The 27,491-nt window shown below is 35.6% G+C and overlaps 1 protein-coding gene across 1 annotated transcript in view; it reads right to left on the reverse strand.

The window, feature by feature from the left end:
- LOC131876269 (uncharacterized) overlaps nucleotides 1–26,934 on the reverse strand; it is a 37,109-nt gene extending 10,175 nt beyond the window's left edge. The window contains exons 1-4 of the mRNA XM_059221174.1: nucleotides 26,427–26,934; nucleotides 26,106–26,270; nucleotides 25,467–25,755; nucleotides 9,046–9,067 (exon numbers count right to left, since the gene is read on the reverse strand). Of these exons, the coding sequence (XP_059077157.1) occupies nucleotides 9,046–9,067; nucleotides 25,467–25,755; nucleotides 26,106–26,270; nucleotides 26,427–26,934 (984 nt within the window). The remainder of the gene's footprint in view (nucleotides 1–9,045; nucleotides 9,068–25,466; nucleotides 25,756–26,105; nucleotides 26,271–26,426) is intronic.
- Nucleotides 26,935–27,491: the final 557 nt, after the last annotated feature.

The following is a 27,491-nucleotide window of genomic DNA, read 5'->3' on the forward strand; positions in this document are numbered from 1 at the left end:
TATTTAAACAAGAAAAAATGAAATTTGAACTTTGGCTAACTTAGAAAGTTAGTAAAAATTTAAACTACTTTAATTCTAGCCTAAATAGAATGGATTCAAAACCTGCAGCCAACTGTCAGTAACCTGCAAAAAACCAATCAATTTGTTAGCAAAAAGGCAAATTCCGTGGACTTCCACAAGTCTAAATTTTAGTTTCTATTACAAATTAGTTTTCTCTTTTCTATCTGTGATGCACTATATAACAAACTGTATGCGCTACAATATAACAGAGATGCACTAAAAGATGGATATGATGCACTACACTATTTTCGAGATGCGCTACTCTGTGTGCTGAAAGTGCTGCTCTGTTTTTCTTCCGTGCTGAGACCTATAGGAAAAATTAGTAGTCTTATGCACTAATAAATGAACTTTACGTGCTAGATGATGGACTCCACGTGCTGAATAGTAAACTGAATGTGCTAGGCTGTTAACCGGATGCGCTAAATAGTTAACTTAACATGTTAATTCATTTTTCTCGCGTGCCTGCAAAAGTGGTTAAATTCAAAAACCGATTTGATATATGGGGTGATGCCCCACGGTGGGTGCTAGAAATGTATGCAGGAAAAGCTGGTCGATAGAACTCAATATGTGAAAAATGGAGCTCTATGGAGCCTTGCTCACACACTCACAGGACTTCTTGGTGCAAGCTATGGAGTAATGAAGTATCACTCAGCTTCACAAGGTTGGTCCCATGGTTCTCTATCTTACACGGTCCCTTAAACCAATGTTTTTGCTCTCAGATCATTGAGCAAAATGGTTTAGGGATGGCAAATGCAAGAACGAGGGATGCTTTTTGTTGGTTTTAATATGAGATGCATCCTAAGCTATGCATGATTCTAGAAATGCAATAAACTAACTATAAGATGACAAGGTTAGTATAAATACTATCCTAACATGATATATTAGTCTATGATTGAGCTAAATGATAAAGAAAGTATTCTAAACATGCATATTTAGACTAATTCTAGTTAAAAGAGAGGCTAAATGATGAGCATAGATGAAATGAAAGCTTGAATGTATTTGAACATAAGTATGATACTACAAACTTGGATTCTCTAAAATGGAGGAATGAGGGCTCTATTTATAGCAAAAATAGGGCAATGGATGGTCAGGATTGAAAGAGTTGATCAAGGGTTGAGTTTGAAAGTTGGGAATCCATGTTTGCAATTTGCACCAATGAAATGGTGACAAGTGTTAACATAGGGTTGGGTTGAGAGAAGGGGTTGGAGGCATTAAATGCCTGAGAAGACCTCATGGTCATCTAGAGATAAGGGTTAAGCTTAAGTTAGGCTTACCCATTGGATTAAGAGTTAATCCAAGGATAAACTCTTGTGCAAATGATTAAGGAATAACCATGGTCAAAGCAATGAATGCTTGATGAGACCCTTGGGTTACATGGAGGTTGAGTTAAAAGAAATTCTTTAACCATGTAAGAGGGTTTGAGTTAACCATTAATGGTTATGAAGACTTTGGGGAATTAAGTGGTTGAAGACTTGAAGCCTTTAATGGTTATCAAAGACTTTAAGGTTTTTGAGAAGTGACCTCCCTTTGTTTAGGGATGTGACAAAGTTTAGAAGATGGGTTAGGCTAATTAGAAGCGATTAGAAGAGTCTAGAAGAAATTAGGAAGGGGTTTAGGAAGTAAGTGGGAGATGTAGGAAAATGCAAGTGGATGGAGGGATAATAGGATTTAATTGAAATAAAGTTAATTTAATTCAATTTGGTTGTAATTTGGGGAAATTAAATAAATTAGATTTATTCAATTTAGGATAACTTATTTAATTAAATTTGAATTTAATTAAAAGTGGATAGGGGGGATTTAATTGAATAAAATGATTTATTCATTAAATGGCAAAAAGAAGTCTAGTGAATTTAATTTAAATAAATTGAATAATTTACTTAATTTAAATAGAAGAATGTGGGTAATTTAATTAAATTGGATTTAATTAAATAGAGAAGTGAACATAAAATATTCATTTAGGAATATGATCATTTTTATACGTCTACAATATTAAAGATGTGTAAAACATAAAATGAACATTTAAGAAAAAAAAAAAATTAAAAAAAATGAACATATAATCTACTAAAATCAATGTAGAGTAGTGTTTTGTTGTGTGAATTATTATAAATGTATTTAATTAGAAAAACACATACATTGATGATAATTTTACCATGGATGCACTTAAGAAAATGACAAATAAAATACAATTTTAATTTTTGTGCTAATAAATAAAAAATTAAAAAGTCAATAAAGAAAGTCAATGATTGATGTTTAGATTCCTTTCACCTTAGAAGATTATATAAACAAATAAGAAATAAAAAAATTTAATAAAAATTAATTAAAATAATAAAATAATTTTTCTAATATAATAGTATATATTATTTATAATTAAATTATTTTAGAATATATTTATAAACTTTTAATCAATATAATATAAATAATTTTTTGTATTATTATTAAATATTCTTTTAGATTAGTGTAAAAAATAATATGATCTTATTATTATTTTAATTATTTTTTTACAATTTTAAATAAATTAAATTTTTAGCTACATGTTTGATATTTATTTTTATATTTGAAACTTAAATAGCCAATCAATCTTAATAAACGAAAAAAAGAAATATAAATTAAATATATTAAAAAATAAAAAAATATAATATACGTAAAATATATTAAAAAATAAATAAATTATTTAAATAAAATATATGAAAAATTCTACTAAAAATATAATTAAAATATATTAAAAAATATTAAATTAAATATATAAAAATTATTTTAAAATTATTTAAAAAATCGGTAGGGGCTAGGGCTGCAAGTGGCTTTAACAACCACAACATAGGGCACACAATTGCCAAAAAATATCTGACGACATTTATTTTTGGTTGTAGCTATTTTGGCTCCAAAACGACATGTCCCTACCTGATATCATAGGACATCACATGGGTGTACAAAATCCCATGGACCGATGCTCTAGGGACCCACCGATGACGTGGAGGGATCTCGGCATCCCATGATGTGGATGATGTTTTCATTTTTGCTTCGACAAAAAAGCTTGCACGCGACTAACATTTGGTTGGCCAATCTCATGGTTAGGGGCACACGACTAAAATTTTAACCTCATTGCTCTCACAGTTATGGACACCCCATCACGTGTTCAAAAAGGTCAATTTATATTTTTAAAAATTTAATGCAAAATTGGTAAAAAGAATCAATAACCCGATAGTTTGAAATTCTTGTTATTTTTTTTGTACACATGTTGCATCCATGAGGCAAATGCTATGTTCGCAGCAGAAATATTTCTAGAAAATCTCAATCATTCTACTTGAATCATGGAGGGAGGAAGCTGAACATCTAGTGGAGGTATATACATTGTATTGATATATGGTTTTTTTAGATCTCATCGAGGTTTTTGTGAAATCCTTTTTATGTATGTCCAATCTTTGTATCACAGGTTGTCAAAGTTGTGAAAAAGGATAGAGGGTTTGTGGTTGTGTGAAGGTGAGGACAAAGTTGGCCACATGCATAACGCAATTTGTATGGGATTATTGTTATCACCTGCTAACACGTAGGTTTTTCATTGACATTTTTTTGAAATCGTTTTTATGTATGTCCAATGTTTGTATCGTAGGCTATGTGGGAGTTGTGAAAAAGGAAAGAGGGTTTGTGGTTGTGCGAAGGTGAGGACAAAGTTGGTCACATGCATAACATGAGTTGTATGGGATTATTGTTATGACCTGCTAACATGTGGGTTTTTCATGTGCAAGGAGGAGAGATTGTACCGTAGAGGTGGGTACAAGGTCTTGAGATTGGTATGTAGGGTTTGGTGCCCACGGTAAGTTCAAATCCTAATAGATAACATGATGGTTTTTTGAATTTCCTACAAAAACCTTCCAACTAACCCTCATGTTGTGTGAAAATAGTTGAAACCCTAACACATAACATGACATTTTTTTTGTTTTCTAAAATTTATAGTGTTCATTGTGAATTTTGTTTTTAATTTGCAACATTCAAGTGGAGGTGTCAGGTAGCCAAGCGTTGATGTTTGTCTGGTGGCTAGGTGAAGAAGAGTATAAAGGTGTGTATATTTGCCTAACCATATGTGCCAATTTTTCATAGTAAGAAGAGTTGTGAAAGATGAAATGCCAAATTTTCTTCATTTTTTGTATGTTAAAATTCAAATTTTTTGAAAGTGTCCATTGTTTTCTTTGGCCAACCAAACACAATTATGTTGTTTTATTTGGTGAAAGGTTGCATGATAGGGCCCAATATGTTAATATTAGGAAATACAATGGGTTGCTTGCTTTCTATAATTGTGAAATTGTTGCAATGCCTCACTCTTTTGAGTGTTATGCTCCTGTTGTCAGCCAACTATGCATATGCCTGTGTGTATATGTGTGTCTATGTCTATCATTCTCTCTATATATCATGAACACACACACATAAACATACATATATACACATAAATGAAACATTCATCTGCAATCCCAATGTAGGTTATGAAAGTTAAGTTCTTTCATTTTTGGTAGACTTTAGAAAACGAAAATGCCATAGAAAAAAATCATGTGAATGCATATGTTTGTGTGTATATCTGTGTTTATGTCTGTTGTTTTGTATCTCTATATATCATGCACACACACACACATAAACATACATATATACACATAAATGTGAAATATTTGGACCTCCTTCCTAGCTATGCAACACAATCCCTTGTCACTACACAAGAGTAACCCTCATGTTAACAACCTACTTATTTAAACCCGAAAGGTTGAGAATAAAATGAAAGTCTACCTAGTAGCCTTGTTGCAATGTGTCACGTTTTTTAGTGTTTTGTTTTTGTAGTCATCCAATTATGCATGTTTGTGTGTATATGTGTGTGATTTTGTGTCTGTCATTATCTCTCTATATATATCATGCACACACCCTAGTCCACCCTTGTTGTTGCTTCCACTTGTATAATGTGCATCTTCCCTTGCTTGTGTGCTCCAGAATAACTGACTAACCGTCCTGATCAATCCATTATTGCTCACATTTTTAGTGTTCCTTTTCTCTCCTCAGCCAATTATGCATATGTCTTTGTTTGTGTATCTATTATACTCTCTCTATGTATCATGCACACACACACGCACACACATAAACATACATATATACATAGGTAGTTATATATTGCATGACATATATATATATATATATATATATATATATATATATATATATATATATATATATATATATATATATATATATATATATATAGATAGATAGATAGATAGATAGATAGATAGATAGATAGATAGATAGATAGAGGGAGAATGATAGACACAAAAACACATACATATAGACACAAACATATGCATCATTGGATGACTACAGAAATGGAACACTAAAAAAATGTGACATTTTGCACAACGAATTATACTGCATAATTGGCTAGAGTGTGAATGGCTACAACAATGCATTTATTCCTATCTATTCCATGGAGCTAGAGTTGTTGCAGCCACATAATCCCTCGTCCATCCCTACACGCAACTGTCATCTTAACATCCTACTTAGTAAACCGTTAAGCTTGAGACATAAAAATGAAACAATCTTCTTAGTAGCCTCTTCCTTTGTGGACACAATCTTTTCTTTTGAGCCCTTGCCACTGACATACATGTTGTCTTCCATTCTTTTTCTGATGTTGTGGTGTGTGTTATGTGTACAGCTATACTGTTGTCTCTCGGAAGTGACTAAACTACCATGAAAAATTAGTTATAAAGTTCGTGTTATCGACTTGTTTGAAGAATTAAAGTTGCATCTTGTTCTGCTGATCACAAGCAACTATTTGTGATATTGGAAAAATTCAATAACATGAAGTTTATAACCACTTATTAGAGCGATTCCAGGGCTAAAATAGCGCCAAAATGGGGCTAAAAAAATCATGTTATTGGGTCTTTTGGAAATTTTTTGAACAATCAAAGCTATAGCTAATTCTGTTGATCACAATCAATGATCTATAATTTTAAAAAAAATTCATGTTATTGAAGTGCAGTTTTGGAATCAGTTTATGCTTGACCCAGAATTAGCTATGGCTTTGAATTTTCAGAAATTTATAAAAAAGTCAATAACACTAGGTTTATAATCTTGTTTTGGAGCTAGTTTAGTTGCACCTTATTGTTGGCACTTTCATCTCTTGCGACATGATGTCATGTCGACATCACCTATGACATGCCCATGTCATCAAATCCCCTATGTATGCCATGTGCACCTTGTCGGAGGTCATGCATGGGACCAACTACAAGTGGGCATGGGTATGCATGTATGCGTATGCTGAACTATGCAGTGTGTTGGTACGATAGGACCATTTTGGAGCTAGAATAGCTCTATCTAAGATGCATCTAAACTTGTTCCAAAATGATGTGAACATGGTGGAGGTGACGTCCACACCATGTCATGTCGCTGGAGAGAAGAGTGCATAGATCACACTATCATAATCTGCCAAGTGCCCATACTGCTAGCGATCCGCTAGACTACAAAACCAAGTCTGGATTATGCAGTTATGTTGTCTCCAAAATGGTAGTTCTGTATCGACAACATGCATAACATACACTGTATACCCACGCCCACTTACAGGTGGTCCCAAGCACAAGCGGTGACAAGTCAGACATAGTGAGACATCATGTAGGTCAGGTCTCTTATGATGTGGACTCACCAGAGGTGACGTCCAGACCGCATGTCATGTTGTTGAATTTCAGGGTGCACATAACACATAATCGGTCCTTTGCAAACCACCAGGACAATAACCATAGAAGGCTTGGTTGGGTGCATGGGAAAGTAGTGGGACACAGTTCTCTCCTATTATTGTACTTGTATGATAACATGCAGGGTTGGGTGTCAATAATTTAGTTAGGACAATAACTACGCACTTAGAGTTTATACAGTCATATCCTATGGTCAATAACATGCAAATATTAACTTGGAAGGCAAGACACAAAAAAACAAGAACTTAGCTTTCATAACATGTAGAGGGATTGAAGAGGAATGTTATTCAGTTGTGACTGAGTAGAAAGGAAAGGCAAGATGCACATTATGCGAGTGGCAGCAGCAATGTGGGTAAGCGTTTGGTGGATGTGGAATTGGGAAAGATATGTCATAATCAGTTCTCTTTGCACATTTTTTTTCTTTGGTATTTTTCGTTTGTGAAGTCTAACACAAAATGAAAGTTGCAGGTACAAAATTTTGTAAAAATGAGAGTTGTAGGTAGATATTGAGGAGTCTGTTAATTTTGGGGTCTATTGAAGCTGAATGTGGATAGATTATCAATGCACAAGCTTGCATTATTTCTAGGGAAAAGGATTGCCTATATTAGAAGTGGGAAATGAAAATCCAAGATGTCCTGCATATAGACAGTTTCAATTTTGTTATATTTGTATTTACTTTATTTATTTTTGGTTTTATTTATTGTCCATGGACTAATAATGTTTGTTTTTTCACTACAAGCTTATTAGGACACATTAGATTTGGAATATTTTTTCTCTCTTTTTATACCAAACTCATTTGTACCTTTTCTTCATCACAGCTCTGGCACTATGGAAAATTGACACATATAAATTTGGAGATATACATTACTTAGTGTTAGTTTATATTGAATGCTATAGTGCAATTTCATCTTTTAACATGTAGGTTCATTCTATGTGTTTTGAAATGAATTTACTTCCCAATGTAGACTACCACTAACACTAGTTATCCATGCAAGTTGTTGATTTCCAAGGACGGTTGAGAAGTCCACTGAAAAGTCCAAAATATCCATGTTTTTGCTCCCTCTTCCTGCTTTAATATTACTTGCACTGTAATGTCTCCTTATTAATAATGTTTAGGGATTGTCTAATTTCTTATAAGAGGCATGTGTTTTATATATATTTAAGCATATTATTCTTTTATTTGGTAGAAATGTTTGAATAAAATTTATTTACTTTATCAAGTAATATTAGTGTCCTTAGTTTAATGCATTAGGTAATGAAGAAAATGATCAATGCAATTGTGTGTTGCCTTATAGTCTTTCATGTAGATGTGCATCTTAGACAATAAGATATTATTCCCAGATTTGAAAGTTGAAGAAATTTTATTTATGGAAATTGCCCTCATCAAACCAATGTGAGTTATATGAACCTTATATTCCAATTCGTGTAGATGATGTGTTCAATGCAACTGCTGATCTGTATATATTATATTGATCTAAATAAGAGATTTTACATTGATCTAACTGTATACATAAATGTAGATTAGCATTCTTCCTGAATGGAAGAGTACCCTGTGTTTTTAACAATCCAATACCAATTTCAAATGATATCTGGAGTGTTGTGTGAGATGAGTGGATATTGTATACATGTTGTTGTAGTGATGGAGCCCTATCCAATTGGCATGACTAACTCCTAATCTTTGTATCCTTCCTATTGTCCATTTTTCTCCATTGAGAAATTCATGCCAGGTTATTAATAATATCCCTATAGCAACTAGGAGATAGAACCTTTAGAATAGATACTTCTTTTGAAAGAGACATATCTTTCCAATAAGGAATTGGTGCTTTTCATTGACATTAATCATCATCAAAGAGGGACGAACTCAATCAACATGCAATAGATTGTGATGGAATCATTATCCATATTTTGTATGCTTGTTTATCAATTGCTAACAAAGTCTATTGATTGTATTATAATTTGGATGGGGACATCACATGCACCATTTTTTATAAGATGCCTTATGGATCATAATCCATAATTTATTGCAAATGCAACGAAATCATTCCTTATTACTATTAATGATGATCTTGAGTGGAATGTCATGAATACTATATGGGTAATTTCTTGTTGTGTCACATATAACATAGCCACTTGCATGCCTCATATCACTATGTGTGAATAAGTGGTTGTGTTGTCATTATGACCTTTTTCTTAAATGGGCAGTGTTATTGATGTGGATAGAGAGAAATATATATCTGAAATCTTATGAGACAAGATATAGACTTACTTGAACATCGTCAATAGAGAACCTGCAAAACACACAATGCAAAGCCAAATAAACTAATCAAAACACACATGCATAGAGTAAAATCTACTCCATTGCACTTCTATCACCCAAGACCTTGTGTTAAAAAAATGATGCTATAAAAGCAGACGCACAAGAAGCTGTGGTGAATGAATATTTGAAATATGATGGATGCAAAATAAAAAATGCTACAATGCATAGAGTAGGCTCTAGTGCTAGATTGGCAAATTACTAAATTACGTATTAGGATTGATGAAGATGAAAGAATCTTCTTATATAGAAGACCTTTTAGGAAATGGAGGGATAGAATGAAGAGATGGAAATATAAATGGTCAACCAGGATTAAAGGCTAGGTATACAAAATGATAAAATAACAAGATGAAAGGGAGAAGAAATAATAAAATAATGATTAAGAGATAAATGAAGTGTCATAGAGTCAAAAGTAAATGAATTAATTAAACAAATAAAAATTTATTTAATTAATAGTGGAAGTGGGAGCAATTAAATAAATAAAATATTTATTTAAATGAGGGAAATGATGGTTTAAATAAATGAAAAAAATTATTTAAATGAGGAAAGGCTTACAATAGGATAAATGAATTAATTAAAGAAATTAAAATTTATCTAATTAATGGAAGACTTAGGATTAAATAATTAAATAAATAAAATATTTATGTAATTAAACATGAAAATTTTAGTTGTCTATAATTGATAGTGCCTTTTGATATAAATTGGATCTTTGTTTGTTTTTTAGATCAAAGATGTCACGTGCGTTCAAAAAAAGGTTCAAAGAAGTTCTTGATTTTGGTTCAATTCTATCTGGACCGAATGACACACCAAGAATTGGCCGCATTGCCCGGTTGGTAGTGCCATATGACAACAACTTTCTTTTAAGTGCAATAGATTCAATCAATAATACAACCTATAGTTTTTCTTGATTTTGTCATCCTTTTTAAGGCTTCTTATTGGGAGGTCCAATTTTTATATTTAGGAGAAAGTTGGGCCTTCAAATTTGAAGTAGCCGCCAGTTGGGCGCTCAATTTTGAAGCCATCGACAGGTGGTCTTCAAAGTGACTGCCCGACCATATTAGTAATCATTTATCTTGTTTGAATTATAATTTTTTTCCACCTGTGTGTGTCATGATTACTTGAAGTTGGGCTTCATAAGTCGAAATGTAGACTAGTTTATGGAGATAAAAACACTGATGATGTCTGCTTTTTTATTTAACATTGACATGATAATGTGTCTCTTGGTGGGGAAGATGAGCCCATTGGGAATCTAGAGGAACACGAGTATAGTAATGTTGATCGTGGTGATAGTGAAAAAGAGGATGTCTATACTAAATATGAGGCGAGCACCGAGGATAGTGAAGGGTAGGGCGATGGTGTCGGTGGTCATGAACAAGGACAATAAGGGGGCAATAATAAGGAGTTGTATTATTTGTTATTATATTTCATATCATCTTGATAATTATTTATTCTAGAAAAAAATGAATGTGATGGTTTGTCCTTGTACGATATACGAAGAAATAGTCCAGACAGAAAAGATAATATGTGAATGGCAAGTTGTTCTACTTTTTTCTGTTTGTTGAATGTTCCTATAAGGGAGGTCGTAGATTCTAGGATCTGGGGAGGCTGAACATGCATAGATTGTCAATGCACTACCTCCCATTATTGGAGGGCCTAAGATGTGGTTGCGCACCATGCACTACCAAAAAAAGAAGCCAGTGCCGCATTGAGATAGCATGGAGGTATGTGAACAAGAGTATAGGTGACATCGAATACCATATGACTACGGTATTATATGCAAAAACAACATGTCAATGATCAAGTGTGCAGAAATTATAGGACAAAAACATATGATGAGCTTCCTACTAAAGGGAATGAAGAGATAAAAGAAGCAATGTGGGTGTACAAGAGCAGTCCATTGAGGGAGGAGAGAAGGAAGAAGGTTTTATAGTCACTGGGAAGAAATAAACTTGGAAAAGAGGTAATTCCTAGTGATTATTTTGTTTTACACTTTACTAAATTGTTTGTAATTTTTAAAAGTACACATAATTAAGCTATCCTAGGTTGTTCGGCAGGTGGTTTGTAATAGAAGAGGTGATGGTGAAGTGAATATGGAATTATATATTCCACCTACAACAAATGTCTTACTCAACAAGCATACATCTCCTTGATTGGGGAGGCATAAAAAGACTAAGGATGCCACAAATAAAAGGCTAACTTCAGATGAGGGCATATATTTGACACGAAAAGTGAACGTCTTTTCATATATGTGTTAGAATTGCATAGTATTCTTTGCACTCCATAGTCTTCTATGTTAATTATTCCATCTTTGCTATGCTAGGCTGATTTTGATGGGGTTCATGGAGGGAGTGTGTAGTTGTCTGGGCCTCTGGCTGACACCGTATGTAGTGGGCCGAAAAACGTATCTCACAAATCTCGGACATCCATTAAGATGAAGCGGCCGAATGAGACGATGAATGAAAACTCAAGTACATGTGGAGACGAGAAGAATGTAGGTTAGTCTCCTGAGTTGGGGCAGATGTTGGATGATAGAAGAAAACATGAATAGGTAATACACATAGTTTTATGTGGCTAAGATGGATACAAAAAGGGGTTTATAAACTCATGTTATTCACTTTTCCAAAAATTTTTGAAAAATTAAAGCTACTGCTAAATTTGCTAATCACAATCAAGGATCAATAATTTTTGAATAATTTTATGTTATTGATGTGTAGTTTTGGAGCCAGTTTAGTCATGGCATATTATATCACACATAGTGTTATTTTTATAATTTGAGATTGTTGGCATATGGACACTCCAATGAGACATTGTGTGTGATTGAAGGTTTTGTCATTGATGGCAACCTTGTAATCCTATGGCACTGGTAAGACATTATACCAGCAAAGCATTACACAGGCAACCTTGCAATCCTATGGCACCTTAAAGACATTATATCGGCAAAGCATTACACAGGAAACCTTGCAATCCTATGGCACCAGCAAGAAATTCTACTGGCAAAGCATTATTCAGGCAAGATAGTGCACCGGCATCAGCAAGATCACTCTACACCAGCATCAGCACCGGCACAAAGGCTGATAGGATTTTTGATATGTAATATTTTGTTTATTATTGTAAGCTGACTTGGAAAATTGTAAAATGACTCTTGTATATAAAAGAGATCATTGTAGACATTTGTAGGAGATATATAGGAAGCATAAAGAAAATTATTAGGCAGACCTAATGTGCGAATTGTAGGTCAAGGGTATATGTAAAGAATAAAGAAAGAAACAGTACTGAATATGGCATTGAAGATGCTATTGTAAAGCAGTACAGATCATTGGATTTGCATAATCCTCATTGTAAGTCAGTGTGACTTCTTATTGAGCAGTGTGCTCTAGGCAGTTGGCCTTCCTGCATGTGCAGGCCCCTATTGTAAGCAATATTCTCTTATTGGCCAATAAGTGAATATTGTGGGTCACAAATCCCACTGAAGTTTTTCCCACATCGGGTTTCCTTGTTAAACATCTTGTGTTATGGTGTTCTTTTCATGTGGATGTTTTTGATTATGTTAATTACATTAATTCTTGCATACCGGTATACAGTTACTTTATGTTCTGCATGTTCTATTTTAAGAAAATCTCATTACCAATCAGATAATGATTCACCCCCCCCTCTCAGTATCCGTGGGAACCCTAACATTTGGTATTAGAGCCTGGTCCTCTATTTTCAGAAGCCTAACATATTGAGGAAGATCTTGACACCGGTAAAGAAGGAAAATCTGATGAAGCAACTTGAAGGAGCTCTTACTAACTATGATGCAAAGAACTTGAAAAATATCAAATTAGAAGATGATTTAAAAGTAACTTAGGACATTATTTAGGCACTTCAAGAAAATCTTACTATTACAAGAAATAAGAGAAGAGAACTTTGTGAAAAATTACAAAATGAGAATGATGAAAAGGAATCACTTAATGATATAATAAGCAAATTGAAACAAGAGATCATGACAACAAAAAATGAAATGCAGGATATGACTATGAGATTTTGCAAAGAGATTGATGATAGAAAGAAGAATGAAGAAGAATTGACCAGGAGACTAAGTGATGCAGCAAATGAGAACACAAGGCTTAGCTATGAAAATGACATGTTGAAGACAGATTTGATGCATACTCAGAATGACTCGAATGAACTAATGAGACAAAAAGAAATCTTGGAAAGGGTATTGGAAACTACAAATCAACACAAAGAAAAATTCAAGAAAAGCTCAAAAGAACTTGGTACCTTATTGAAGAATCAAAAACCCAAAGGTGACACTTCTGGAATTGGATTTGAAGTTGGAGAAAGCTCTGGTATCACAAATACCCAGGATCATAGCAAACTAGTAAGACCTCCTAATACTTACAAATTCAATGGAAAATGCTTTAACTGCAATAAATATGGTCATAGGGCAAATGAATGTAGATCTAGGAATTATCAGAATATCAATCCTCCCATCGGTCAATGCTCCAAATGCAACAAAATTGATCATAACTCTGAAAACTGCAGAATGAATGTAAGATGTTATGTTTGTGGAAGATTTGGTCATTTATCAAATCAATGCAGAACACAAACCAGCATAGGTTATGGGAAAACTATTCAGAAAAATAATGTAACTTGTTATGCATGTAACAAGATTGGTCATATTGCTAAATTTTGTAGAAGTAAAGGTACATCGGTAGACAACAAAAGTACTAGTTTGAAAGGTAAAGAAAAGGTTGAAGAAGTTAAGCAAGAATTTTCAAAGCAATGGATTAGAAAAGTTGATCTAAATATTGGGGATACTCCTCCACCGGTAGAACCATCAAATGCTCCACTGGCAGGATAGAGCAATGCTCCATCGGCAGGATGTTCTTCATCTAATTGAAGAAAATTATCTTGAGGGTTTGGCAATCTAATTACATGTGCTATTATTCCCTCGGTTAGAGAAAAGAAGTTGAAAAATCACTCATTACCGGCAAATAAAGTTAAGCTAATACATTACTGGAAAACAATTAATGTGGTAGGTAGTAGAAAAGACTTTATAAAATAAGGTTTTGGCTCCATTTCATTTCACCATGATTTCAAACTTTCATAGAGTGTGAAGATTTCGGAGCTAAGGCATTTCGAGCAAAGAGGCAAAGCACTTCAGTAATCAATCCATCCAAAGGCACAAAAAGGTATTTATCATCATGGCATCCTCCTCTGCACCTGAATTCATAGCAAACCCTACAATAGTTGAGGTTATAAAATGCCCTAGGCTCGTATTTCAGCTAATTCCCAAGGTAGCTAAGAAAGATGACAATACAGGTGCTTTTTCCCAAATTCCAAAAGGTGTTGTATATGTAGAAGACCCTAGAATGTATATTCATTGCAACATAGAGGAATTAGGTGATGAAGAAATTAAAAACATGTCTAAGACTGTTATATGTGACAATTTCAGAAATGTGAAACCTGAACATAAAGTTGTTGAAACCCTAGGATTCACTAAAATCCTCTGCATTCCTGAATTTCCCAAGGAAGTGGTTAGGATAGTTTTAAGCAGGGTACATGGTTCATTCTTTTGGCTTGATTCAGTTCATAAAATCACTAAGGAAGCTATGAAAGTAGTAACAAGGTTACCTTCCACTAGTAGCAGACCTGACAAGACTAAGAAGGTCTCCAATGACCTAGTAATGAACTTAACTAGTGCAACATCAGACAAAAGGTCTTTAAGGGTTAATGATGTGACAGGTATAAATGTTAGATTTGTTAGCATGATTTTAGGGTACAAAGCAACTCATGCAAATAGACTCAACTCAGTCTCTAGTTTATGCATTAAAAGTGCTCATGATATGGTAAAATAAAATGTGAAAATTGATGTATGTGAATGGTTAAAAGATGAGTTGATTGATAACTTAGGGAAAATAAAAAAGGATAAGAAAGGAACTTTTAGATTTGGAAATTTACTTGTATGCTTAATGCTACATATAACCAAACAGGTTCCTGGTATAGGCAACAAGAATCTTGGATTCGACATACCAGTAGGAAAACAATTATCAGACCTATTCAACAACATGGGTGAAAACAAGGAAAAGAATATCAATGAGTATTTTCAAGCATTAAAGGTCAAAATGAACAAAAGAATTAGACTATCACAGGAAATTGTCAACAAATACAAGGATGATATATGTTTTGTAATTAAAAAGGATGAGATCTAGATGGAAGCAGTCATCCAAAGGATAATTTGGGTAACATAGTCTTACCAATTGACCAATCCTGTAACCAAAAACGTAACTTTATCTGGCAAGCTGCCTGTTATACCCTTACCGCTGATACTTTGTATCATCAATGTCTCGATGGTATTTTTCTTCGTTGCCTTGATCATAACGATTATGATTCCGCTTTACATGAGCTTCACAAAGGTATTTGTGGAACACATTCAGGTGGTACTACTCTTGCTAAAAAGCTTCTAAGGATGGGATACTACTGGCCTACAATGGAGAAAGATTCATACCACTTCACCAAGAAATGTCCTAAATGCCAGATCCATGGCAATCTAATACATGCACTAGCACAAGAACTGCAACCATTTACAACATCTTGGCCCTTTTGTCAATGGGGACTAGAATTAGTTGGCAAAATTCATCCTTCATCTTCAAATGCACACAAGTTCATTATAACTGCAACATAATACTTTACCAAATGGATAGAAGTAGTTCCCATGACCATAGTGATTGGGAAACAAATTGCCTTTTTTATCCTAAATTATCTAATTTGCAGATATGGTATCCCAAGTTCAATCATCATAGATAATGGACGGCCTTTCAAAAACCAAGATGTATAAGAACTATGTGAAAAATTCAAAATCCAACATCGGTTCTCTACATCATACTACCCACAAGGAAATGGTCAAGTAGAAGCATCTAATAAGACAATACTAAAGATCCTAAAGAAAACAGTGAATGATGTAGGCAAAGATTGGCACATACAACTTAATCCAACACTTTGGGCATATAGAACTAGCATCCATACACCTACAGGAGCAACACCATACTCATTGGTATATGGATCAGAGGCCATTTTACCCTTGGAAGTAGAAATCCCATCTCTCAGAGTCTCTTTGAAAGGTTTAATCCCAGATGAAGAGTATCGAGTTAACCGACTGCAAGAACTTGAACTATTAGATGAATGACATCAGCATGCTTACACTCATCTCAAAGCATATCAACAACGCATGTGTAGGAGCTACAATCACAAGGTCATCCCTCGCAACTTCAAAGTTGGTGACCTAGTCCTCAAAAAAAATCCAAGAAATCAGCAAGATCGAGAAAAGAAAGGGAAGTTTGAACCTAACTGGTTGGGTCCCCATGTCATCATATTAGTCTATGGATCAAGTGCCTATCAGCTAACAACTTCAAAAGGAGATGTGCTTGATGAACCAACTAACAACATCCATCTGAATAAGTACTGCACTTAAGTAGCCTAGTGCACGGAAAAAGCCAAAAAAAATCTTTAAAAAAATTAAAAAAAAAAAATCTAGAAAAAAGCAAAAAAAACAAAGTACAATAAAAACAAATGGTGAAAACCTGGTAAACAGGCACTCTTGTGAAAGAATGGCTCCTTTATCTATCTCCATACCATTTTATCTGTATCCTTAAAAACACTATCGGCCATCGCCCGACACTTAGCACATATCCATTCAGGACATACTTAGCATAGTCACTATCCTGGTTTATCCATATATATCCTCTTAACACATTCCACCATGGCTTGGAAATCACTGTGCATATTCACATCAAGAGGCACACTCAGCTAGGGGCATTAAAATCATCAAAACTTGCAAACATTCAAGACATCAAAACTATTTACAAAACCCAGAAGCATGGCATCCAACAACCAAAATTAAGCTTCATTGCAAAACAAAACAAAATCATCACAGAAATACCAAGGATGGATGATTTTCTGAAGTACTGAATGTATCGCATACAAATCTTGACTATTTTTGCATTTTGAACTTTTTAAATTATTGGACTCTCTTCCTTTTCTCACTAAATGCTTCAAAGCTAGAGATCATGGGGAACTTCCAATATTTTCTTAGTCTTCTGTCTAGGAGGCGATCACTTGTACTGTGTGAATACTTGCCTTGAGATGTGATACATCGAATATCACTGAAGGTCTGATTCCACTTCACGCTTACAAATGATTTAATCTTGTTTGTTTATGCAATATGCACTCAGGTCATCCTGGTTCAATTATACCTTGACGCTTGTGCTATCTTGCAAAATCAAACATCATGTAAATTTTTCTTAGGTCATTATGGTTCAATTATTCCATTGTGCTTGCATAAATTTTCAACATATCCTAAACAAATCAATTCTCAATGATGATACCTACAAAGAAGGCAAACAACATATGGCTATATCAAAATGCAAATACAAAATGAGGATGCTACCAAAAACATAGTTGCATGTCATTTTACAATAGTTGCATATCAGTTTACAATTAGTTGCATATCATTTTACAATTAGTTATATAGTTGCATATCATTTTACAATTAGTTACCTATCATTATCATACATCTCATTTTCAAGATACATCTCACATACATATCAAATCATACATCCTGCATCATACATTATATCATATATTTAAGCATTGCATCATCATCACATAAAGAAAATAACACATCAGCACATACATCCATATAACACACCACATGATCAAAGATAATGATGTCGTATATATATATCTCCAAAAATGATCAAAATGTACAAAATCTATCATCTCTGTGTCTAGTAAAAAGAATACAATGATCAAAAATACAACAAAGACCACGTCTCTCAAGTATGGCTATCCGCTGACGGAGATGGTTTGGCTCTAGATGTCCCCACCCTCGGATCTCCCAGGGGATCCTATCTCGATGGCCCTATCACACCTCGTCTCTCAGACCACGACCCAGTATCTCGAGATCAACTAGATCTCAACTATGTAAAGCTCTGTACTCGACGATCCTTGGGTACCGTAGCCTCATAGTGTTGATGGTAGTACTCTGCCTCTTGAGCTCTCAAAGATAGCTCTCTCAAGGTGTCTCTCATCGGACTACCCACCACTACTCTCTGCATGCTAGCTGCAAGCTCCTCTGCTCACCCTCTCCACTCTATCTCTGTGTCCCGCTCAATGGTCAACTGTGCAATCTGCCACTGATATGTCAAAACATATGCCTGCAGCTGCTATACAGTCACCTGCAGGGTCTGCATCTGTGCATCCTCAACATGAGTGGGGATCCGAACCCATAGTGGTACCTATGCAGGGATATCCCCTCTCACTCTGCCTATCCTCAGTACTGGAGGTGGGAGCACATCCGTCCTCCTCCTCTAGGCTAGTCGTATCACCTCATCAGTCCCCCCCCACTATAGCTAGAACCTCCCCCACCCTCCCCTCTCCACTGGCTCCAATAGCCAATCCACCTCTCCCCCTATCTATCACTGCCTGTCTGACAGCTCTCTCTAAACCTCTCTCTCCTCTCCTCCCTCTATCTCCCCTCCTCCCTCTAACTCCTCTCCCTCGTCATCCTCCTCCACCATCTCCATCATCCTCATCATCTCCCTCTCCCTCCTCATCATCATCATCAAATGTTAGCCGCATCTCATCGAGATCCAATATCCTGACCACTGCCCGCATAGAAAAAAATCTCATGAACTCATCGGTCATGCCCGCATCCAAAATCTTAGGGGCATAATCCCATATCTAGCCCGCCAAACTGACAAACTCCTCCATCGCCACTGCACTATCAATGGTCGAGCCCCAATCTGATATGTCTTGCCTCCATCGTGCATATAAATAGGCCCCCTGAGGTATACCCTGCTATCGACCAAACTATCGTAAAACTCTGGTCACCACAAACCTCTCAAAAAAAAATGGGGTCCTCCCAATCAGCTATCTTGTCATAAACACATAGGGCATCTCCAGCCCGTCCTCTGCCCACACCTCACACCCTGTATATGGTCGCCATGTGACCGTATCGATGTCATCCAAAACTCTCCTCCAATGCTTTAGTTTGCCCAGCTTCTGCTGGACAACTAGACCCCTGTATCCATAAGCATAGGCACGTCCAACGGGCCTATCTCTGTCTGCTAATGGCCTAGTAGTCAGAATGTGCTCCCAGCACCATATCTGTAAGAGCATCACGCCAGCTGACAAACTGTCGTAACCTAGGTATACCACCTCATGCAAGTCCCTGTACAGATGGGCTAGCATAGCCGATCCCAATGCAAACCTACGACCCTATGTAACCATGTCCTCAAATATAGTCCCAATCCTGCAAAGAATCCCTTTGACCTGCGATTAGGACAAAGGAATCCATCGATAAACCCTGTCAGTACTGATGGAAGCGGTGCATAATCCAGGTCTAGGAACTCCTGCCACAGGATCTCGTATCCGCATACTATCTCATTGTGAAAAGTATGGTGAAGTGCCTTTGTGCCACCCTCCTTCGACTGCTCATATGGTAGTAGTGCACCTACTACTGGTATGCGCAGAATCCTGTAGCAGTCCTCTGGTGTGACTGTCATCTCACCTATGGCAAAGTGGAAGGTGTTCGTATCGTTGTGCCAGCTCTTTGTGAGTGCTATAAGTACCCCTCGGTTCACAATGAACTGAGGCATATCCAACAGGGATGTCAACCCGCATCTCTCAATAATAGATCTAGGTCGGCCTGTGTCAACCATGGTATCAGAGTCCAAGGCCTAGGAAATCACTCACATGACTACACCATGCCCAAACACTCCTGTCAACCAACAAAACAAGTCCAATATCAGTTTCCACATCAAAACAAAGATATCAAAAATCAAACCCACATCAACAACATGAAATAATTTGCTTATCTTCATCAAGTTCAACAATCCTATCATTTCATATCAACTTGTAACACAACTCAAGTTATCAAAAACCATATCAAAACTTGTAACACAACTCAAGTCTCCAAATCACATAAACTTTTAAAACAACTCAAGTTTCCCACCCATATCAACTTGTAAAACAACTCAAGTTTCCAACCTATATCAGCTTGTAACACAAATCAGGCTTCACACATTTGAACTTGAAAACAAATTGCAAAAACAAATCATGCTTTGATCAAATCAACACATTAATATCTATGCATAACTTGAAATATCGCCAATCAAAACAAGTTATATTGACACTCATATTGGACAAATCAATAAAAACCATGACAGCAAAACACAACAGTTTCACAAATCACCTCATCTCACAACATTTTTTCGGATGCGCTAAAACAGGTTGTCTATGCGCTAAAATCTACCCATTTGCTAAGTTGTTTTTCCTACGCGCTACTCTACTTACCCTATGCACTAGAATACCTCTATACGCTATCCTTTTTCCCCAATGCGCCATCCAACCCACCTTATGTGCTAAAACATATTTATGCGCTAACCTATACCTTGCTGACGCTACCTATTTGACCCTATGCGCTAGGTCTACCCTACATGCTAAAACCCCTCACCCATGTGAACCCCTATGATCCCTATGCACTAGGTCTACCCTACGTGCTACCCTATTGACCTTACGTGCTACCCTACATTTGGCATGCGCTATTTTCACTCGCTGCGCTAACCTAGACTTTCTATGCGCTACACTATTTTGTTTCGAATGTAGCCCTAAAATTAAGCTTCATGCGCTACCTAAATTTTCGTATGTGCTAATTTGTGACTTTGATGCACTAAAACACTAAAACCGAATTTCAAAAATCCAAAAATGACCAAAATCAACAAAATAAAAAATTAAAAAAGGGTCAAAAGTGTTGACTCACTTGTGGTCCATATGCGGCAGGTCTCCAGTACCTCCGAGCGTGCTCAAAACGATGCCTAGAATATGGAATAGGCATTTTGACTTCTCTTCAAATTCTCTTTCTCCAAAGTCAACAATGCACAAATGAATCAAATCAAAGCCCTTTTACCCTTTTATAGGAGGAAAATGAAATTAGGGTTAGGGAATCGAGCATATAATTTGCTCACGGTCTCCCTTATACCCTACACAATGTAAATTATCAAGAGATGAATCAATTTCAACATTTCACATAGACAATATCATACACAACACACACAAATCATCAAATCCAATCAAAATTTTCAAAATATTGATTCATCTCTCGAGGGGGCATCATGCATCAAATCAAATCTGGGGCACGACATGAAAACTAAGAGCGACACAAATGTTCCATTTGATCATAAATCATGATAAAACATCATTTTCTTTGAAATAACATGTGCACACATGTCACTTCAAAGAGGGGCAAAATGTAGACATATTTAAAGAAAATGATGTTTTATCATGATTTAAATTAAATTCACTAGACTTATTTTTACCATTTAATGAATAAATCATTTTATTCAATTAAATCCCCCCTATCCACTTTTAATTAAATTCAAATTTAATTAAATAAGTTATCCTAAATTGAATAAATCTAATTTATTTAATTTCCCCAAATTACAACCAAATTGAATTAAATTAACTTTATTTCAATTAAATCCTATTATCTCTCCATCCACTTGCATTTTCCTACATCTCCCACTTACTTCCTAAACCCTTCCTAATTTCTTTTAGACTATTCTAATCGCTTCTAATTAGCCTAACCCATCTTCTAAACTTTTTCACATCCCTAAACAAAGGAAGGTCACTTCTCAAAAACCTTAAAGTCTTTGATAACTATTAAAGGCTTCAAGTCTTCAACCACTTAATTCCCCAAAGTCTTCATAACCATTAATGGTTAACTCAAACCCTCTTACATGGTTAAAGAATTTCTTTTAACTCAACCTCCATGTAACCCAAGGGTCTCATCAAGCATTCATTGCTTTGACCATGGTTATTCCTTAATCATTTGCACAAGAGTTTATCCTTAGATTAACTCTTAATCTAATGGGTAAACCTAACTTAAGCTTAACCCTTATCTCTAGATGACCATGAGGTCTTCTCAGGCATTTAATGCCTCCAACCCCTTCTCTCAACCCAACCCTATGTTAACACTTGTCACCATTTCATTGGTGCAAATTGCAAACATGGATTCCCAACTTTCAAACTCAACCCTTGATCAACTCTTTCAATCTTGACCATCCCTTGCCCTATTTTTGCTATAAATAGAGCCCTCATTCCTCCATTTTAGAGAATCCAAGTTTGTAGTATCATACTTATGTTCAAATACATTCAAGTTTTCATTTCATCTATGCTCATCATTTAGCCTCTCTTTTAACTGGAATTAGTCTAAATATGCATGTTTAGAATACTTTCTTTATCATTTAGCTCAATCATAGACTAATATATCATGTTAGGATAGTATTTATACTAACCTTGTCATCTTATAGTTAGTTTATTTCATTTCTAGAATCATGCATAGCTTAGGATGCATCTCATATTAAAACCAACAAAAAGCATCCCTTGTTCTTGCATTTGCCATCCCTAAACTATTTTGCTCAGTGATCTGAGAGCAAAAACATTGGTTTGAGGGACTGTGTAAGATAGAGAACCATGGGACCAACCTTGGAAAGCTGAGTGATACTTCATTACTCCATAGCTTGCACCAAGAAGTCTTGTGAGTGTGTGAGCAAGGCTCCATAGAGCTCTCTTTTTCACATATTGAGTTCTATCAACCCGCTTTTCCCACATACAAATATTAATAGTAATAAGAGTGTCAATTGAAAAATTACTTTCTCGTTTTCTTAATTTTTAAATTTTTTTTTATAAAAGTGGACAAGCCACTAAACTATATTTTATTAATTTTTAATTTTGATACAACGGGTTCAAAGGGCATACTGGCAGGAAAGAACCCGCAAGAAAACCTTCGGTTGTGGCCCAAAAATGCAAAAAAGTAAAAACCCCATAATCCCAATTACATATTTGATTGTGATCACCCCCCCATTAGATGGCTATCAAAGATATACATATAATTATCCATACGACCGTCAAAAAAATGAGAGAGAACCACCCAGCCCATGAGATATGATCTGTAGAAGAGGTAAGTACCATCAAGGCTTCGTAGGCTCGCCAAAAAATTTGAGCATATCTACAGTTCAAAAAGCCTACATCAAAATGTTATCAACCCACAAATATCTGCATAAAGTAGTTAAATCTGAAACCAAGAACTTGAGCTCTCAACAGGAGGCTCTCTTTCCATGCTCGAAGGAGGGATAATTTGCGAGGGAAATTTGAGCCATGGAGGAACTAAAGCCAAAAAACCAAAAGAGAGCAGAGAATGTAAACCCATAAGCACAACCAATGCTTTATCCACAAACTGTGAAGGAACCCAATCTAGCAAGATTTCAAATGATTTCAAAGTATCCCCTAATTTGTCACATAATAAACCCATTGTCAACTCAAACAATAATTCCCCACACCTCCCATTATCCAATAGATTAGAACAAGGAAGAAATCCCCCATAATAAAAAGAACCCAACTCAAAATGATAATTATCCAATGTAGACCTAACAAGCTCCCAGGAGCAAATTGAGGGAGGAATGAACACATTAACCAAGAGTTGGAGTAAACCCTTATCAAGAAAAATGTCATGGCAAATAGTAAGAAATCAAGACAAAATCTCAGATCCAGAAAGAGAAGAACCAGACTGCAACCAGAGAGTTCCCACCAACCTACGAACCTCAAAATCCACCTGAGGAGTAGGCAAACAAAACACCTTTCCAAGAATTTTAGAATTATTACCCAAACCTCATTATCCTCCTCAAGTTGGCACTCAACAATGACCCTGTATCTTGAAAGAGCAATAACACTTGACATATGAACAAAAAAACCCAACAAGACCGAATCAAAGTTTACTGCTGTATTAAGAAATGATATCGACTTTTAAAGACAACAACCACCAAAAACATGAGCAGGACAAATCACACCACTTCATAATTACAAGTGAAGGCATTTAAGAAAGATTGAAGGTCATGCAAGATACAACATAAATGAGGGACTTCGCACGATGGTGGCGGCTGAACAAAGCAGTACTTCATATCCCAACAAATGCCACATAACAAACTCTTATCCCATCATGATAACACCACAAAAAACTATGACCGAATACAACCAAAGCACATTCCCTACATACAACATGAAACAATAACCTCTTTAAAGACTCGTGCAAGAGCAGAGTGAGTAAAGAAGCCAAAACATAACTGCTGACAGGGTGCCACCCTAAGACCATAAAAGGTACCCACCCTTGCTACCTATGCCAGATCATAACCATACTTTATAGCCAAAAAGAAATTCTTACCTACAAAGAATCCTTACCACCTGTGCATAAACAACAAACATGCTTACCTCTCAAGGAAGAAGGGTAGTAAAAATTTAATGATGTCCATATTTAGGAAGAACCCAAAGACTTATTGTAGATATTTCAGAAGGGAAGCCAGAATCTCTTCCATGCTTACATCATGCAAATTGGCATTATTGTCTATAGCTAAATTTGCCGAAAAATCCACAATTCTATTAATTTCTCTGAAATAATGAGAGATCAAGAAAGAATAAAAAAATTTAAACTATTGTAAAATTAAATCTAGAACATATTGTAATTCCCAACAGTTAGATTTCTTCTTTATAACACATTGTATGGTTACCATCGAATCCCCTTCAATTACAAGATCCTTAATTCCCAAGGATATAGCCATATCCAAGCCCAGAGATAGGGCATTAAACTCTGCAAAATTATTAGTCTTATGTCCAATAGCATGACATCTAGCCTAGATGAAGTTAGCATGATGATCAAAAATCACCATACCTACTCCTACCAAACCAGGGTTTCCATGAGAAGCACCATCAAAATTCAATTTATAATGCCCATGAGGAGACTTCCATATAGCTGCATTTCTCTTCGTTAAAGCATCATTCTTTTTCAAAATTGATCCATGAGAAGGCAAAATGGATAACAATTTCCAGACTCTAGACACCCTACTATCTCAAAGTGAGAAAGAAGACATATTTTCTAGGTTCTTGTAGATATAAGACAAGATAACTTCCGAAATAGAAGATTCAATTTTAATTAAGATCTCCTCAAGAGAAGAGCTTGTTTTTTAAAGATCCTATTATTCCTTTCTAACTAAACATTCTAGATTAAAATAGAAGGAGAAACAATCCAAAGACAAGCATAGAAAGATGAAGCAAACAAAAAAGGCTAGGCTCTGAAGTGAGATATAAGATCTTTCCCTATAACAAAAGTCAAATTCAATTTATCAAATAACCACTGCCAACATTGAAATGTAAAATCACAGTGAAGGAAAAGATGAGAGGAGGATTCCAAATTTTTATTGCATAACACACAAGGAAAAACACTAGTGATACCAAGTCTATCCAAGTGCATTCCTATAAGTACCCTGTCCTGAATTGCTAACCAGGAAAAAGCCTCAGCTTTCGATAGACAGGTCGAATGCCAAAAAAGCTTATATGGCCAAGAGGATGAGTCTTTAACAGACATAAGAGAATTATATCCATCTTTAACCATATATTTGCCTGAGATATTCCTTGTCCAAACAAGTTCATCTTCGGACTCAGATAGGATAATCATTCTTTCTCCCAAAACCTTTGCATAATGCATTTTGAGATCTTTCTCAACATCCAAGAACTCAATGGACTTCGACTTAGCCATCTTAAGATCTCCACTATGAATTACCTCAAAGTAATCTGCCACAAAAACCCCCCAAAGGGAAGAAAGGGTAGATATCAAAGGGGTCCAATCCCTTATATTTCGTAAAAGAGTATGACCATTCCACACCTCATCCCAAAATCTAACCTTCTTCCCATTATGAACAATCCAAGAAAGATGTGGTAGAATGACATTCCTACATTTGCAAATAAAGTTCCACATTATTGAACCTAAAGGTAAGTTTGAAATTTGAAAAATGTACTCCCTAGGTCCATTATTCAAATACTTTACAAACATGATTTGTGCCCAAAAAGAATGAGAATGCTCATACAACTTCCAAACTAACTTAGCTCCCAGAGTGAGATTCTTTTTTCCAAGTTCCTAATACCTGTACTCCCTAGATCCTTAAGCAAACAAACATTATCCCACGCTACAAGAGGTAGTTTATGCCTCCCATCTTTATTACTACTCCAGAGAAAGGACCTAAGAGTGTCCTGCAAGCTCACAATCACCGATTTAGGGGCTTTTAAAACTGACATAAGGTAAATAGGGACTGCATTCAACATAGATTTGATCAGGACAATTTTCCCTACAAGGCTTCACCATTTGTGGCTCCAAAATAAAATCCTCTTTGAAATGACAGAAATAAGCTTATACCAAAAGGCTAGTTTGTCTTGTTTGAAGAAGAATGGTATACCAAGATACTTACAAGGAAGAATACTAGGTTCAAAACTCCAAAAGGACTGCAATCTCTGTTGAACTAACTGTGATGTATTAAGGAAGAATATTTTTGACTTCTCAATATTCACTTTTTGCCTTGAAAAAGTTGCATACTTTTGAATAATTCCATTTATAGTATTTGCCTCCCTCAAGGAAGCCTGACCAAAAAGAATAGTATCATCTGCAAATAAACAATGTGAGATAGAGATGGGAAACCCAAGGATCACAATCCCCTTCCATAGTCCTTTTAACTTTGCAGCCTTAATTGCCCAGCTAAAGGACTCAGCTAAGACTATAAACAGGAAAGGGGACAGAGGATCCCCCTGTCTCAGTCCTCTGGAAGAAGAGTAAAAACCACAAGGAGAACCATTGATTAAAACCAAGAATCTTGTAGAAGAAATGCAAGCATTGATCCATTTAACCCAAGCCTCAGAGAAACCTAACTTGAGAAGAACAAGACCTAAAGCCTCCCAATCAACCCTATCATAGGCCTTCATTATATCCAATTTGAGAATCATGGTCAGGAACATTAGAGTAGAGATAGAATGGAGCACTTCATGAGGCACAATAGCTCCCTCTAGAGTTTCCCTATAGGGTACAAAACCACCTTTCTCTAAGGAGATGATTTTGGGAATAATTCTTGCCAAATGAAGGGAAATTGCCTTTGTAAGGATTTTATACAGAGTGTTGCATAAAGCAATAGGATGGAAATTAGCAAAGGTCTTAGTGACATCTTTTTTAGGGATAATAGCAATCAATGTGGTATTAAGTTCTTTTAAAATTGACCTATTTCTCCTAGCCTCTTCAAGAGCTAAGAGAACATCTTTTCCCACAAAGTCCCAACACTCCTAAAAGAATAAAGGGGTAAACCCATCTAGCCCCAGGGCCTTGTCGGGATTCATATCAAAAACCACACATTTGACTTCTTCTATAGAGAAAGGAGACATCAGCATCCTATTATCCTCAAGGGACACTAAGGAGGGAATATTAGAAATAAAATCATTCAAACAACAACCACCCTCCGAGGATAGTAATGATTTAGAAAAGTGAACTA

Source organism: Cryptomeria japonica, chromosome 5, assembly GCF_030272615.1.
Source record: "Cryptomeria japonica chromosome 5, Sugi_1.0, whole genome shotgun sequence".
In the NCBI taxonomy this organism is placed as follows: Eukaryota; Viridiplantae; Streptophyta; class Pinopsida; order Cupressales; family Cupressaceae; genus Cryptomeria; species Cryptomeria japonica.